Source organism: Gossypium hirsutum, chromosome D02 (genome assembly GCF_007990345.1).
Source record: "Gossypium hirsutum isolate 1008001.06 chromosome D02, Gossypium_hirsutum_v2.1, whole genome shotgun sequence".
Taxonomy (NCBI): domain Eukaryota; kingdom Viridiplantae; phylum Streptophyta; class Magnoliopsida; order Malvales; family Malvaceae; genus Gossypium; species Gossypium hirsutum.
The window spans coordinates 7867762-7885204 of NC_053438.1; the positions used below are offsets into that span (position 1 = coordinate 7867762).

Sequence of the window (17443 nt, forward strand, 5' to 3'; positions counted from 1 at the left end):
ATTATAAAAAACAATAAAAGACATGTATACATGTATAAAACTATAAAAATAAAAAGATATATATGTGTGTATATACATAAAATTATAGAAATATATAAAATATGTATATATAAAAGTATGTATATGTATGTGTATTTTATATATTTATATAAAATATAAAAACATATGTACATATAAATATATACTTATAAAAATTTAGAAAATATGTATGTAGATATAAGTATACGTATACAAATTATAAAATATATAAAAATAGGAGTTTGTATATGTACCAATATATGCGTATAAAGTTAAAATATATAAAAATATAAAGGTAGGTATATATATGTATATTTATAAAAATTAAAAGAATGTATATTGACATATATATGTATATATTAAAAGTATATGTATACATGCAAAATAAATTATAAAAATAGGTATCACAAAAAGGTAAGTATGTAAGTATATTAAAAATATATATATAAAAATATACATATATTAAAAATAAAACTGGAAATAAAATAAAACTAATTAATATATTAATATAATAATAGCAAATACATAAAAAGGAAAATAAAGCTAACAATAATTAATATTAAAAATAATAACATTGAAATAATTAACTAAAGTAATGAAAGTATTAAAATGCGGACTAAATCGAACTAATAATGAACATATTAGGCAAATTTAAAATAAAAAGGATTAGATTGCAACAAGCGCCAAAAGAAGAGGGACCAAAAGAGTAAATAAACTAAGACTCCCAAAACGCAACACTGCGGTGGATTAAATTAATACAAAATAAAATTATGGGGCTAGATTAAAAATAAAAGAAAATAGCGAAAAGGGGCTTGATTGAAGCGTGCTTAGACCTGTCCATGGGCCGAGCCGGGCCGAGTTCAGACCAGGCCCACAAAAAATTTTCAGCCCGTTTACTAGGCCCGGGCCCGGCCCGGCCCAAAAATATGGGCCTAAGTTTTTTCCCAGGCCCGGCCCGAAGAAAAAATATGGGGCCCGGCCCAGCCCGACCCGTTTTTAATTAAAATTAAAATTAATTTTTTTTAATAAAATTAAAACTAATTGTTATTAAAATTATCAAATTATTAATTGTTAATTGTATTAATTGTTGTAATAAAATCTAACACTTGATTAGTAAATTTATCAAATTATTAATTGTATTAATTGTTGTAATAAAATCTAACATTTGATTAGTAAATTTATCAAATTATTAATTGTATTAATTGTATTAATTGTTGTAACAAAATCTAACATTTGATTAGTAAAACAAACTTGATGTTTTTATTATTATTATTTTGTAACACTAGTCAAGGAAATGAAAGTAAATAAACTTAAAATAAAAAAAAACTATTATATTTTTTAAAAATATATATATTTAATATTTTTTCGGGCCGGGCCCGGGCCAAAAAAATCTTGCCCGAGGCCCGGCCCATTTTTTAAACGGGCCTAAAATTTTACCCAAGCCCATATTTCGGGCCTATATTTTTACCCAAACCCTCCCATATTTCGGGCAGGCCATCGGGCCGGGCCGGGCCGCCCGGCCCATGGACAGGTCTAAGCGTGCTGCAGAGTCGAAGGACTGCGCGCGCAATTATACCCTTCAAAGAAACACGCGGATCCTCCCCCTGGGTCGGGTCACCGCGTGGGTCGAAGCAGTTAAAACGGCGCCGTTTTAAACTTAATATAAATACTAAAAAATAAACTAAAAAAACAGGATCAACATCATTTTTTTTAAAACAGAGAGAAACTCACTCTCTCGGTCCAGTAACCGACCAACGTCCGGCCAAGGAACCGGTCGTCGGTCGCCGTCTGTCGGCCACCGCACACGGTGGTCGGAGGCACAAGATCGGACCCTTTTTGGTCCCTTTTGAAGCCGGTCGCCTCTAAGACACGGATCCAATGACGAATCCCTCGAAAGGCAAAGCCAAAGGCCCGAAAACTAGGCGAAACCTTTCGCCTCCTCCTCCTCCAGCGCGGCGCAGGTAAAAAAAAGGTAAAAAGACTTCTCCTTTTTATTTTTATTTTATGTTTTCGAGTTAAAAAAAAGAAAAAAATAAACTTAAAAAAAACAATAAAAACAGTAAGCAAAAGAAAAGAGAAAACTGAGCAAAAAATGCTCAACCTTTTTTATTATTTCTGTTTTTTTAAATCGTGAAAAGAAGACCCCTTACAAGTATTAGATTCGACTTTTTATAGCTAATGTTACAAAAATTTCTTGTATTTTCCACTGTTTGCGCTATTTTTTTAATGCTTTGCGTGTTTGGTTCCTTATTGCAGGTGGCAGGCGCAAGTGGGTGAGGGGACGTGAGGCGCGGCGGTGGCAGAGCAAGTGGCCGATGTGACGTATGGGGAAAACGGCGGTGGTAGCCAGGCATGGTAGGGGCGTACGGCGCTAGGAGGCTTAGGAAGGCTAGGGTTTGCTGTGACTTTTTTAGTTTGTGGGCTGTTGTTGTTAGGCTTAATTGGGTTGCTGATTTGGGCTTTAATTTTGGTGTATTGGGTCTGTTAGGTAGGTTTAGGTTAATTGGGCCCAGTTTGGGTTAGGTCAAAATGGGCCTGTACATGTGAAACAAAACTAAATAATTATGATTTTTTTATTTTGTTAATTATATGTTTAATATGACTAAATGTGATTTATATGATTAATTTAATGATTTTTATTTGAATTTGAATTTTATTGTAAATGAGTTATTATAACTTTGTACATGATAAAAAATGGAAGGCTGTCATAAGTTGTGTTTTGGTCGGTAATACCTTGTAACCCTAATCTGGCGACGGATACGGGCTAGGGGTGTTACACAGTAATTCTGTAGCTAAGGAGCGAAAAGGTGCTAGCCTAAGTTCTGTGCTGGTTTATACATATATTTGAAATGCCAGTTAGCTGAAGATTGAAAAGTTACCTGGAAGAAAAAATGAACATACCTATTGGAAGTTAGAGGTTCAACAACCAAAAACTTGACTATTCAATGTTTTGAAAAAAATTTGTGGCAGCCATTTGTACTAGATTTGTTGTCACTTTTGTTTTTTGAAGGTTTCCTTTTTGTTGTTGTTGTCTACTTGTATTCACTGCTTTCATTTATTGCATTTATTTGAGGTGCCTTTGCTATGTTACTTTTTCAACTATATTATGTACACTATATTATGACCGATCATTGGTTTATTCTCAAATTGAATCATATCTAATTTTAGTTGTGTCACTAAATTGGTACAAAGAAAGTAGCTTAATTTCTCAAAAAATTATTAATGCAATTATAATTAGCTTAATATGTATGTATGCACTTTAGTCATGGTAACTTTAGTCATATATGTGATCTTATGAAAATCTTGCATCTTTTTGTAATGATCAAATATTTGCGTGGCATTATTTTGTGTAGATGGATCGTAATCAAGATCAAAATGCAATTGTCGAAGTTGTGGCTTCAGTTTTAGATTTTGGGGCTTTTTGGATTAAAAAATTTAAAAACTAGGAAGGAAATTGCTTCTCACCCTCGTGTGAATCGAGATTATGAAAGAGAAAATTATATTAATAGGATTTTATATAGTGGTGACCAGCATTGTATTGATGTGATAAGGATGAGACCGATTGTCTTTTTTTAATTTGTGTGATAGTCTTAGTAGGAATAATTTGTTACAATCAACTAAATCTGTGAATATTAGGGAGCAAGTAGTTATATTTTTACATATAATTGGTCATAATGTTAGGTTTCGAATGATTGGATCTAGATATTATATATCAACTAAGACAATTCACCGTTATTTTAGGGTTGTATTGAGAGCTATTTTGAAATTGTATAAACTAGTTGTTAGATTACCTGATGAGTCAACTCCTAGTGAAATCAGAAATAATCCAAGGTTTTATCCTTATTTTAAATATTGTCTTAGAGCATTAGATGGAACTCATGTTCGTGCATCCGTTCCACTTAGCATTCAAGGAAGATTTCGTAGTCGTAAAGGGGGGACAACACAAAATGTATTAGTTGTCATTACATTTGATTTGAAATTTTCCTATGTTCTAGCTGGTTGGGAAGGTAGTGCACATGATTCTCGTATTTTAAGTGATGCACTTTCACGCCCAAGAGGATTAAGAATTCCGTAAGGTAATAATTATCATTAAATACCAAATAGTTCTAGTAAGCTCATAATTTATTAGTATTAATTATGTTTTGTAAAATTGTAGGTAAATATTATCTTGCTGATGTTGGATATGGCATCCGAAATGGATATATTACCCCATATCGTGGTGTCCAATATCATTTAAAGAGTTTAGAGCTCAGGAGCCTGAAAATGCAAAGGAACTCTTTAATCTTTGTCATTCATCATTACGAATCACTGTTGAACGTGTTATTGGGATTTTGAAGAAACGGTTTCGTGTATTAGATGCTGAACCATTTTGGAATTTTCAAACTCAAGTAGATATAGTTTTGGCTTGTTGTATCATTCATAATCATATAATGGGAGTTGATCCTAGTGATTTACTTAATCAATGATTATACGATGAGCTTGAGTCTGATTTGATAATACCAACTCTTACGGAGCGAGAAGAAAGAGAAGAAGTAAGAGAATGGTCTGCTAAGAGAGACGAAATTTCACAAACTATGTGGACTAATTATATAGTTGGAAATATTAGGTAGGTTTGGGGCTTAGGGTTATTGTTTCTATGTTATGTATGTTTTAGTATTAAATTTTTTTTTGTTAATGTTGGTTGGATTTGTTTCTTGAATTTGTTAGATATTGATTATGTTTTAAGCTTGTTAGATATTGAATTTATTATGTTTTAAGCTTGTTGGATATTGAATTTATTATGTTTTAAGCTTGTTGGATATTGAAATGATTGACAATGACAATTATAAATGTAGAATGGGTAAGGGCAACAAAGAAGAGACCTCCAAGCAATTCAGGTGGACAAAACTGATGGAACATCTTTTTCTTGAAATTCTAGCAGAGGAGAGGAGGCCCAGAGAGGAAATAAGCCTTCTAATACTTTCAAAGCAGTTTCTATTAATCGAGTTGTCAAAGCTATTTCTAAAAGATTTCAAGTCCAATGCGATGCGAAGCGTGTGGAAAATCATTTGAGGACTATAAAAAACCGTGGTAGATTATAGGCACAATTCAAGGTGAAAGTGGTTTTGGATGGGATGATAACATGAAAATGATCACATGTGATAGAGCGACATATGATGCAGCAGTGATGGTAATATATGTATATATGTTAAGCATATTTCAATTGTTTTTTACTTGTTATTCTAATTGTGTATAATATCCAATAGGCACACAAGAAGTATGAACCATTTTTGAATAAAAGCATTGATCATTATGATGAAATGGCTTTGGTTGTTGGCAAAGATATGGTAACAGGGAGTTTTGCCAGAACATTTGCTGACATAGATTTGGATGATGGTAACCAAGATTCAGTGCCTATAGACTGCGAAAATGAAGAGACTGGAGAGGTAAGAACAAAAGCATCTTCATCTGGCACATCCAAACGTAAAAGAAAAAATGTTCAAGAAAGTGTCATTGATGAACAAATTAAATTTGTGGGTGAACAACTTGGAAAAATTGCTAATGCTTTGGAACAATTTACTGTGGATAAGACACCACATCTTTACGAAGAAGTGATCGATGGAGGAAGAAGAAGGATTTGATGATGACTTCCTGTGTTCTGTGTTTGATTATCTAGTGAGTCATGAATCCGAAGCCAAAGCTTTTTTAGTTAAAAGTAAGAAGCATAAAAAAATTTGGCTTCAAAAATTTTCTCAAGGTTGAAGATATTGATACTTTTAATGTGGTGCAATATTAGTTATGCACTTGGACAATGTTGTTATTTTGTGATGTACTACTAATTATGCATTTGGATAATATTATTAATGTCTAGTATTAATTGTGGTTTGAAAGCTAATTTATAATTATTCAATCCTTGTTTTTTATTTTTTTTATAACACAATTACAAATAATTTATTTGACTTTGGTTGTTTTCAATTTATGACGGTTAATATTCTAGCTTAATAATTGAGCATTATTATATATTTAATTTGATTTATTTATAAATAAATCATTGCAATATATGTAAACACAATTTAAAATATAAATTTATTAATATATGTAAAAACAGATTTCCGAAAAATATTTTTAGGAAATTTGCCAAACAACAAAAAATATTTTACACAGATTCATCCAAACACCAAAAAAGTAAATCATTTCCAAAAAAAGAAATCATTTTCCAGAAAACATTTTACTGGCAAACAAACGGAGTCTTAAACTCAAATGGCGATGCAATTCTCCTAAGCTGAAATTACAATCTTCTTGACAAGTCCAATCTACACGTTTAAATAGTTAACGTGTGAGCTCGATGAGCTCAATAAATACACAAGAATTACCTACTTATCATATTCCTTATTATTGTTGAGTCCCTTATATACGTTTCTTAGAGTGTTCACTAATGTCACTAGTCAATTCAAGCCTTATTATTAAATTTTACTTTGTTGATTTGTTACGTAATCACATTTTTTTAACTAAAATATAAGACTTTTATTAAGTGTTTAATCAAACATAAGTCCCTTTACAATCAAAATCATTTGTTACATTTCTAAGTCAAACATTTCAATTCCATTTCCTTTGGGCATTCAAAAAGCAAATGTTTTAATCTTCTATCTTTAAATTACGGCCAATATGAATAACCTGCTTCATAGTTTTCTTTATTGTTGACATTAATCCTTCAGCTTAAATATCATACATATATCTTTCATTTATGCCACAATGATCAAAGCATGATGTCCCTACATGTTCATTATCAGATTTCTCACTTATTCAATTTCTTTTCATCTTATTAGCATATAGCCTCTGGTAAACTCTAGTGGAATAGAACTCGGATACTCAAGATTCTAGTGGATCACAACCATATATATGCACTAATTGTGCGTCCATCCTAAACACCAACAGCTCGAAGTGCACTGAAGTGATATGTCGTAAGGCAACAGACCATATTTCCATTCAGTGATATATCTTCGTTCAAGCCGCACACACGCTAATCACTGTGGCATATCATATGCATCCTAACTATTCCTACTAAACTTATTAGGGAAATTACATTCATGTGAGGATGAAATACTTAATAACTCACCATAATTTATTAAAGGCATATTCATATTTTAAAATTTCCATATGTAAGTATTTATATCATGTTTTCATTATATATAACACATATCACATTCATGTATGTGGAGTTATTTGAGCTAAGGGTGAGTGTTCAATTGAATGTATGAAAATGAAATTTTAAAACAAAAATAGATTAAAACAATCTTTAATTCTCATACATTCGTACAAACCATGCTTTGCATACAAAATTAAGCTTAAATCAAATTTACGAAAGCTCAAAAATTGACCTAAAATCGATCAATGACTGAATTTAAATATTACACAAAAGAGAGGTCAAAGTGCAAAACAGGGGTCACACGATCGTGTAGCCATGCCATGTGATAGGCTGAAACCGTGTAGCATTGAGTCACACGGTTGTGTAACTCACTAAAACCGTGTGGATCAAAGTGCAAAAATAACATAAAAGTCACACGGTCGTGTGAATGGGTCGTGTAACAAACTGGCATGCTAAAACTATAGTATTCACACGGGCATGTAGCTAGCTCGTGTGACAAACTGAAATCGTGTCAACTTAATGCCTCTTAAATATCCATGGCATACGGTCGTGCCATTAACCCGTGTATGACACATGGCTGTGTGGTCAACCGTGTGACCCAAAACATGCCTTTGTATACTTAGATCAAAACATACCATTAATGTCAACCACAAATGCACATTTTATCAATTTGAAACCTTGATCAAACACCTCAATTTCACAACCAAAACATATTACAAAAGCATCCTAGTAGTGCCTAACCAATATGTCATTTTGGAACCATCACAACCCAATTATAGAACATTAATATACATCCCAATTCATTTGATATCAAAATATCACAGCCCTAAGTTTCAAACATACCTAATGATTTATAATTCAAATACTTATATTACCAAAATAGAACTTACCAAATTCCTACATTTAAACATGCCAAAACTTAGCATATCACAAAACCAACTTGGCCTAATAAGTCTAAACATTACAACTATCATTTAGCATATATGCCACAACATTCCATCCAAGCATTACCATTCTCATACTATTTCATGATTCAAGATCAAACATACATCTACCACATATACATTCATCATTTATCATATAAACATGCCATATCAATTTTTAAATTCAACCTTACATAACAAATGCTAGTAATTTCAAATTTTTATTATTTGGGGGGGCTAAAGTGCAATTTTATCATTATTAATTTAAAATTTTATAAATTATAAAGGGCCTAAATGTAAAAATTTTCATTTTAAGAGGGTCGGGGCCCCTACTAGTCCCCATAGATCCACCCCTGGCCTTTTTGATGCATTCAAGTACTCAATTAGTGCAAAAAAAAGAGGCTTAATTGTTTTTTTTTTAAGTTTGAGGATCTTTTTTATGCATTTTGGTAGTTCAAGTACCAAATTAAGTGCAAAAAAGAAGTAGGGGCTTAATTGCTTTTTTTGAAAAATTTTGAGGGTCTTTTTGATGCATTTTAAAAGTTCAAGTACTCAATTGAGTGAAAAAATAGGACTTAATTGTTTTTTTTTAAGTTTGAGGGTTTTTTGACACCCTTAAGCATATTTTTTATAGGGCTAAAATTTTTAGTTGTCTAATTCTTTTTTTTGTTTGTTTGTTTGAAACAATGACTGGAAATCTTTATTGAAGCCATACACAACATTTTACAAACAAAAATAAAACATAAAAACAACCAAATAAAATACAAACCCTAGGATTGAAAAAGAAAACATTAAAAGAAAAGCATATATTCTAGCTGCACTTGAGCTTTCCTCCTTTAAAAACCAAAATACCAAGAAACTGGAAAGCTCTCAAATTCACCTTTATCCACATCTATTGCTAGTTACAGACAGTGGTAGAAGCAACTGGCAGTAAACAAGTCGATGGTAAGCACCCTGTGAGATCCATTCCAATCCTTCGTCTCCCGCCACCATCGCCTTTAGGCCTAACCTGTCCACCATATCGCCTCTGTGGACACTTTTTGTCGTTCATCTTCTACAAGAAGATAACGACCAAGGTCCCCTTCGCTGACTAGCATCCTGTCAAAGGGAAGATCTAGCCGTTGTTTGAGCCGCCTCTCGTGCAAACCGACCTTTTCACATTGATACGTACAAAGCTCTCTTGATACCACCCCATGACAAATGAATGATAAGAGACTCAAATTCGGCAATATCCACCACCATTTGTTCACCCTCAATCTGCCCTTGTTCCATTCCAAGACAATAACATCCAGTCTGTGTCCACTCCTCAATCCAGTGGCAACATCCTCGACGATTTGAAGTCCACTCGACCCACCACGACACTTAACGATAAGGCTTCTCTTGTAACACATTCCCCTGTCGTCTAGTGCTGCCTCTCGCCTGCCTACCCCTCATCGGAATTGATATGCCACTCATCAACTTCCTCACCCTCTATGGACAACACCGCCAAAACCGCCACCATAACCACTCAACAAATTACTGAACCACGACTTTTCCCTCTTTCTCCTAGACGTTTGGAAACCTAAAAAAACTAAATAGAAACTCAAACTACTGTGCTATAGAAGTAGACAAAACCGTGCCATAAAAGCAGGCAAAACTGTTGTAAAAAACTTGAATGGAGAAACGTTTCTTTCATGGACGAAACAAAAACGAAAAAAACTATAAGCAAAAAGTGATTAACGGCACTGACAAAGACGCTTATGCTCACCTCTACGGCGGTTAACTCCCCTTATAAAGACTAAATATTTAGGGAATCAATTATTTTTAAATGATAGTTGTCTAATTCTTTAATACAAGTTTTATGTTTGAAAAAAAATGTAAATTCAGGTCAAATTATATTAAGTGATTAATTTTGATCAAAAGTGATATTCAAAAGTATAAATTTTTTGAAAGTTTATTAGTGTAATCAAAATACAAATATAATTGAATGTTTAAATAATCATAAAATGTAAAATTAAATAATTGCAATATATTTTTTGAAAATTTACTAGTGCATTAATCAAAGTACAAAATATAATTATATGTCCAAATAACCACAAAATGTAAAATTGAACTATTATAACACATACAACTAAGAAACGTACTATTAATGAACCAGTAACTTGATTTGCACAGACAAGAAAATTTATTTATATAATTAAGCATCATTTCACATAATGCCTTTGTGAGTTAACATAATTTCTGTTCTTAAACCCCACATGAACCATAATTAGGCGATATTAACACATTACACAATACAAACATGAGACAGATCATAACGATACACCTTTTACCATTATATTAGAATTTATCTTATAAGAATCATTAACGTATCAAAATTTATATAAATATACAAATATACAATTAGAGTTACAGCTTACTCAACTTGACGGGTCCAAGCTGTTTTGCCTTGGTTCTTAGCACATGCTTTTGAATTTTCCCTGTAGCTGTTTTTGGCAAGGGACCAAACACGACTGACTTAGGAACCCAGTATGCAGGCCTCCTGGACTTGCAAAACTTTATTATGTCCTCCGCTAACCGTTGTTCATCTGATTTGTCGATTTCTGGCTTCAACGTCACGAAAGCGCAAGGGGACTCTCCCCACCGTTCATCGGCTCTGGCCACCACGGATGCCTCCAACACCGCAGGGTGGAAGTATAAACTATTTTCTACCTCAACACTACTGACGTTTTCACCTCCAGATATGATGATGTCTTTTGATCTATCTTTTATTTCAATGTACCCATCTTGATGCTTCACACCAAGATCCTCAGAGTGAAACCAGCCGTCTGCAAACGCTTCCTCGTTCGCTTTCGCATTCTTTAAGTAGCCCTTCATCACGACATTGCCGCGCATCACTATCTCTCCTACAGTTTTTCCATCAGCAGGGACAGGTTCACCTGTTTTGGTATTGATCACATCTAGGCGTTCTAAGGTAATGCTACGAACACCTTGACGTGCATTTAGACGAGCCTGGGTTTCGGGTAGCAGCGAGTCCCATTCAGGCTTCCGGGTACAAATTGTTGAAGGACCATAGGTTTCTGAGAGACCATAAGTGTGAAGGACTCTGAAGCCTTTTCGAGACAACTCTAATAGAAGAGCAGGCGGCGGGGCAGCACCGGCTGTCATTACATGAACAACATGGGGGAGAGGAAGAATTGTATCCTCTGATGGGGCATTAACTATGGTATTGAGCACCACAGGTGCAGCACAGAAGTGAGTCACTCCATGCTTTACGATGGCTGAGTAGACTCCCTTAGCTGTTACCTGCAGATGCAAATCAGTAAGTAACAAGCAAAATCTAGCATAGATATAAGCAATTATTTTGCAAGGAAATCCTCACCTGTCGAAGACATATATTGGTTCCACAAAGAGCTGCAAGTGCCCAAGTAAAACAGCCACCATTGCAATGGAACATAGGAAGAGTCCACAAGTACACAACTCCTTCATTCATCCCCCATACAAGAGGATTACTCAAAGACATCAAATAAGCCCCTCGGTGATGTAAAACCACCCCTTTAGGGCTGGCTGTTGTGCCCGAAGTATAACCCAAAGATATGCTTTGCCACTCATCCTGGGGAGCCTTCCAAGCAAAGTCAGGGTCACCACTTTCTAAGAACCTTTCGTACTCAATGGCTCCTTGTCCCAAAGCATACCTGAGTGCTTCAGGATCACAGTTTTCGTCGGCGACGACAAGCAGAAGTGGAGGGTTGAAATGGCCTTGGCTTTTCTCCTTCATGATTTTCAATGAATTCTGTGCCAATGTGAAGAACTCTTGGTCCACAATGACAATAGAAGATTGTGAATGACCCAAGAGGAAAGCAATGGTGGATGCATTTAGGCGAATATTGACAGGGTTTATTACAGCACCGGTCATGGGAATCCCAAAATGAGCTTCATAGGTTGCAGGGATATTTGGTGCAATTACAGCTACCTGCCAATGGTAGAAAATTACTGAATCAGATCATATTGAATAACAAAAGCTTCCATAAACATAAAATTTTAAAGGAATAAGCTAAACTTTAGTTTATTTACATTAGCAACTATAAAAAACTTAAAACGCATGCATTAGCGAGGGGTGGTTATTTGATTACAATGCTACCGGCTCCCATGGAGTGTTTACAGAGTGCGGACGCCAAACGCCGACAGCGGTGGTAAGTTTGGAGCCACGTGTAAGAACGAGATCCATGGACCATTGCTATTCTGGTGGGATGAACCGTAGCGGCTCGTTCCAAGAACCACAACGGCGTCAGCGGCGCGTAGTTGGCGGCATTCTTTGGAAGATCGTCGATTTCTCTAATATCCATCACCGTTTATTTCTCAGAATCTTTTTTTTTGGGGGGGGGGGGTAAGGGGTGAATAAAGAGAAGAAATAAGGTAAAACAAAATCGAAAGACAAAACATAACTAAGTTCCTAATTTGTCTCGAATGAGTGCCTCCATTGAATGACCAAACCAGGTAGTTCATTGAGCAGAATATTAGGCATAAGAAGTGCTAAACCATTTGGTTCCCGTGGTACATACGAAAACTTCACCCTCCATTGTCTCTTACATATCTTCCAGAGGATCTCTTGTAATCATCTGAACTGCTTCCAGACTACCACACTCAACTTCCACAGATGTTACTATAAATTTGAGTTGTTTTATATATGATTTTATTGGACGGCGTGAAAGGAAATAAAAATATCTTATAAGCATCGAAGCCAAATTTGAAGCGAGTCATGTTGAATAAAACATCTAAAATACCCTCTAAACCCCAGGAACTTCAAAAAAAAAACAAAGGGTACCAAATCGAAGCATTGCTTCGGTCATCTTCCTTTCCTGTCTGTTGATGTTAGCCTCACTCCAGCGTCGTTTTCGGTCGGATTTTGACACCATTCTAATCAGCAGCCCAACCCATTCTCATATTCTTAGAACCCAGCCAACCAAATTGCTACGTTAATCTCTTTAAAACTGGGGCATGTTGTCTCTTTTCCAGTCCAAAGTCCCTTTGATATCTTCTTCTCACCATGAGCCGGCGCTTCCTTCCCATTTATTCGAATAAAAGAACACAGCTTGGAGAAATAAAATTAAGTGTAATAGAAGAGAATGTGCAAATTTTGAGTGAGAAAGAAGTGAAAATTTTGGATATTTGAAGGGGACGAGAAAGCTCAGATAAAAGAGAAATTTTTAATTATTTTTTAATACATTTAATTTTTATATTTTTAAATGATTTTAGCCCTCCAACCAATATAAAAATTCTTTTAGTTTAGCAAAATGTCATCTTTTATATGTTTTAAAATAAATTTAAATTTGTTAATATATCTTATCATTAATTTTTAGAAATATGCTGAAAAATTTTATTTAAGACCTAAGTTTTTTTTAATTATTAATTTACGTTATTTTTGGAGAGAGAAAAGAAAACGCATTTTATAGGTTGCGCTTTTAGCTACATCAGCTAAAAACGCGGCCTATTAAAAATTGACAACTTAGTTTTTTGGCCAAATGATTAAATGATAGTGTTTTATCCTTCAGTTTTAATTTCAATTCTTCTCATACTCATATTTGTATTTTTTATTTCATGTTGTTTAAGCTTTTTTAATTAATATTTATAATTAATAAATATGTTATTTTCAAGTTTTTTTATTTTTAATTAACAACTCTTTTATTTATAAAATCAAATAATAAATATGTAATTATTTTTTAAAAACATCAACTAATTTTTTAGACATATTTTTCTTTATATATAATATTTATATGTCAAATATTTATTTTTTCCACCTATATTGTGGGGTATGGTGATTTCTAATATTATAGAATCAAATAATTATTTCAAATATCATTATTATTTCAAATATGTAAAATATTTCAAATAATTATTTCAAATATGTAGACAAAAATATATAATATGTCAACTTACTACACTCATTATATGAATTGAGAAATAAATATTACATGTATAAAAATTATATTTACTAAAGATAATGATATTTGTAATAATATTTGATTTTATAAATAAAAGAGATTTAATTAAAAAGATTAATTAAAAATAAAAAAACTTGAAAATAATGTATTTATTAATTATAAAAATTAATTAAAAATACAAAAAAAGCTTGAAATAATATTAAATAAAAAATACATATTAAAATGCTTATAAGAGAAATCAAACTTAAGACTAAATAATAAAATCACAAATATCTAACCATTTAACCAAAGAGCTAATGTATTAAAAATATTGATTAAAAACATAAAAAGCTTAAAACAACATGAAATAAAAAATACAAATGTGAGTAGAAGAATAATTGAACAATAGATTCAAGGATAAAAACACTAACATTTAACCACTTGATCAAAAGAGTTGAGTTGTTATTTTTTAGTGAAAATGCGTTTTGTAGGACGCATTGTCAACTGATGTGGCTGAAAACATACATTGTAGGACGTGTTGTCACTGACAAGACAGTAAAAATGTGCCTTGCAGGATGCGTTTTCACTGACATGACAGTGAAAATGCGTCTTGTAGGATGCATTTTCACTGAAACGACAGTGGAAGCACGCCCTGTAAGGCACATTTTCCTCTCTCCAAAAACAGCGTAGATCAATAAATTAAAAAAAAAAGCCTACTCTCTCAAATAAGTGTTTTTTTTCCAACATATTTCTAAAAATTATCCTAAATCTTACATATAAACACCAAAACAAATATTTAACGGTGCAATTTTTAACAAAGGGGTTGTTTAGCTCATTCATTTAATGTACAAAAATTAATTAATCTATTTTTCCAATAAAGAAACTACAATCCAATCCAAAATATAGCACATGAGAATTTTGTGTTACTTTTATCCATGACCTTAGGATAAAAGATTTTTCTCAAATTATAATCTTTTAATAAAATAATTTTTCATTTAATTATAATTTTTTATAAGGTAAACTACACTCATGGTCACTTTTGTTTACCTCAGGTTACATTTTAGTCACTTATATTTGAAATGTTACATTTTAGTCACGTTATCGTATTGTAACATTTTAGTCATTAAGATGTTAATTATCGTTAAGGGTGTAACGGGAAGCGACGTGGCATATTAAATCATCATTTCAAACAAAAACTATAGGTTAAATTATATAACTTGTCCTCATTTTTATTTCGTTTTGAACAATTTAAATTTTTTTCTTTTATTTTTCTTTATTTTTCATTCTCTTCTGCTTCTCCCTCTATTTTCCTACTTTCCTCATTTCTTTTAACATATCAGGAAGTCGAATTGACAATGAAGGAAAAAGCAGGAAGTCGAAAGCCATCATTGCCTATAATCAAAACCCATAAACCCATACCATTTGTTAACTATCAAAACCCTCTACCACCACTCATCATCTTCATTTCATCCACTAACACCTTCACCACTATCATGACCTCATTTCGAAAACATCTCAAAAAATCCCAAGCTTTTGGACTACCCAAGATCAAATCTCTGCCACCAGCCATTAGCAGCTCGATTTTCTAATATATGCTCCTCCGTCATTAGTCATTGTCTAATCTTTAGCTCTCTGTGATTTTTTGGGGATTATTAATTGTTATTTACCTAGATTCTTGATTGATTTGAACGTGAGTTTATTTGGTGGGGGGATGATATTGTTGGATTTGTCATGAATGAGGTCATAGTAGTGATGAAGGTGTTAGTGGATGAAATGGAGATGAAGGGTGGTGGTGGAGGGTTTTGATAGTTAGCAGATAGTATGAGCTTATGGGTTTTGGTTATAGGCAATGATGGCTTTTGACTTCTTACTTCTTTCTTCATTGTCAATTCAACTTCATGATAGGGGTGAGCAAGACTCGATTCGACTCGAAAAAATTGAAAAATTTTCGAATTTCGAGTTAAACGAATCGAGTTATTCGAGTTAATCGAGTTATTCGAATCAACTCGAATTTTTTTTCGAATTTTGAGTTCGAATCGAGTTGAGTTTTCAAATTCGAATAATTCGAATATCAAACTATAATATTTTACATTTTTACCCCAAACTCCCAAATCTTTTTACTTTTCCCTCAAAACTTTTACTCCTTCCCACTTTCACCCCAAAACTTTTACTCTCCTCCCCTCCCAACCCCCAATCTATCCAAAATTCGTTTCGCACCAAAATTTTACTTTCCCATTTATTTTTTCTCAAAATTTTACTCCCAAAAACCCTTAAAACTTTTTATTTTCCCCCAAAATTTTTACTCCCTCCCACTTTTTCCCTAAAACTTTTACTCCCTTCCCATCCCATCCCATCCCACCTCCCACCTCCCATCTACCCCAAACCCATCCACCCTCCAATTTTTTTTTTAATATTTTCCCTCCAAAATTTTACCCCCTCCTATTTACTTTCCCTCAAACTTTTATTCCCCAAAACTTTTTATTTTCCCCCTAAACTTTTACTTCTCACCCTTTACTCTCAAATAAAAAATTAAAATTATCCAAAAAAATCACTAAACATAAATAGTAATAATTTTATTTATATCTACTATTTACATTATTAAATTAAATTTCACATTTTATATTATTCATATTATTGAATTGTTTAGTCATATTGAATATTTATATTAAAATTGAATTATTAATTATGCCATAAAATATTCGTGTTAAAATTTTATATTGGTATCAATTTCACATTTTATCTTTAAAATAACTTTTATTAAAAAATCACATTTTTACATTTAATATATTTTTTAATTCCAAAATACATAGTGATAAGAATCTAAAGATAATTGAAACAACTAAGCAAGCAAAGAAGCTAACCAGTATATAAAATACTAATAAATAAATTATGAGGTGATGAAAGTTAATAAAAAAATTTGATTAAGGTGGACAAATTTTATTATGATGGGTGACAGTGATTACAATGACCTAAAATTATTTTTTAAAATTTAACTCGAACAAATATGTTCAATTTGATTCGATTCGAATTCTATCTCACTCGACTCGATTCGAGAAAATTTCAAATCAAATTAGGATGATAAAATATGATTCGTCAACTCGATTAACTTGAAATTTTTTCATTCGATTCGATCGAACGCTCACCCCTACTTCATGATATACATTGAAAGAAATGAAGAAGGTAGAAAAACAGAGGGAGAAGTAGAAGAGAATAAAAAAAAGAAGAAGAAAAAAAGAAAGTTAAAGAATATAAAAAAATTAAATTTCTCAAAACGAAAAAATATGAGGACCAATTGTATAATTTAACCTAAATTTTTTGTTTGAAATGATGATTTAACGTGCCACGCCAGCTTACCGTTAACGGCAATTAACGACTCAGTGACTAAAATGTTACAACACGATAATGTAAGTGATTAAAACGTAATATTTCAAACAGAAGTAACTAAAATATAACCTGAGGTAAACAAAAGTGACTAT

The 17443-nt window shown here is 32.7% G+C and overlaps 1 protein-coding gene across 1 annotated transcript; it reads right to left on the reverse strand.

Annotated features, from left to right (window-relative positions):
* Positions 1-10361: 10361 nt before the first annotated feature.
* Positions 10362-12411, reverse strand: LOC107908127 (acetate/butyrate--CoA ligase AAE7, peroxisomal). Its single transcript, XM_016835386.2, has 3 exons — positions 12180-12411; positions 11429-12019; positions 10362-11352 (listed from the first exon to the last, which is right to left on the reverse strand). Exons 1-3 carry the CDS (start codon positions 12390-12392, stop codon positions 10456-10458), a joined length of 1701 nt encoding a protein of 566 aa, XP_016690875.2. The 5' UTR covers positions 12393-12411; the 3' UTR covers positions 10362-10455.
* Between the last annotated feature and the right edge of the window lie 5032 nt (positions 12412-17443).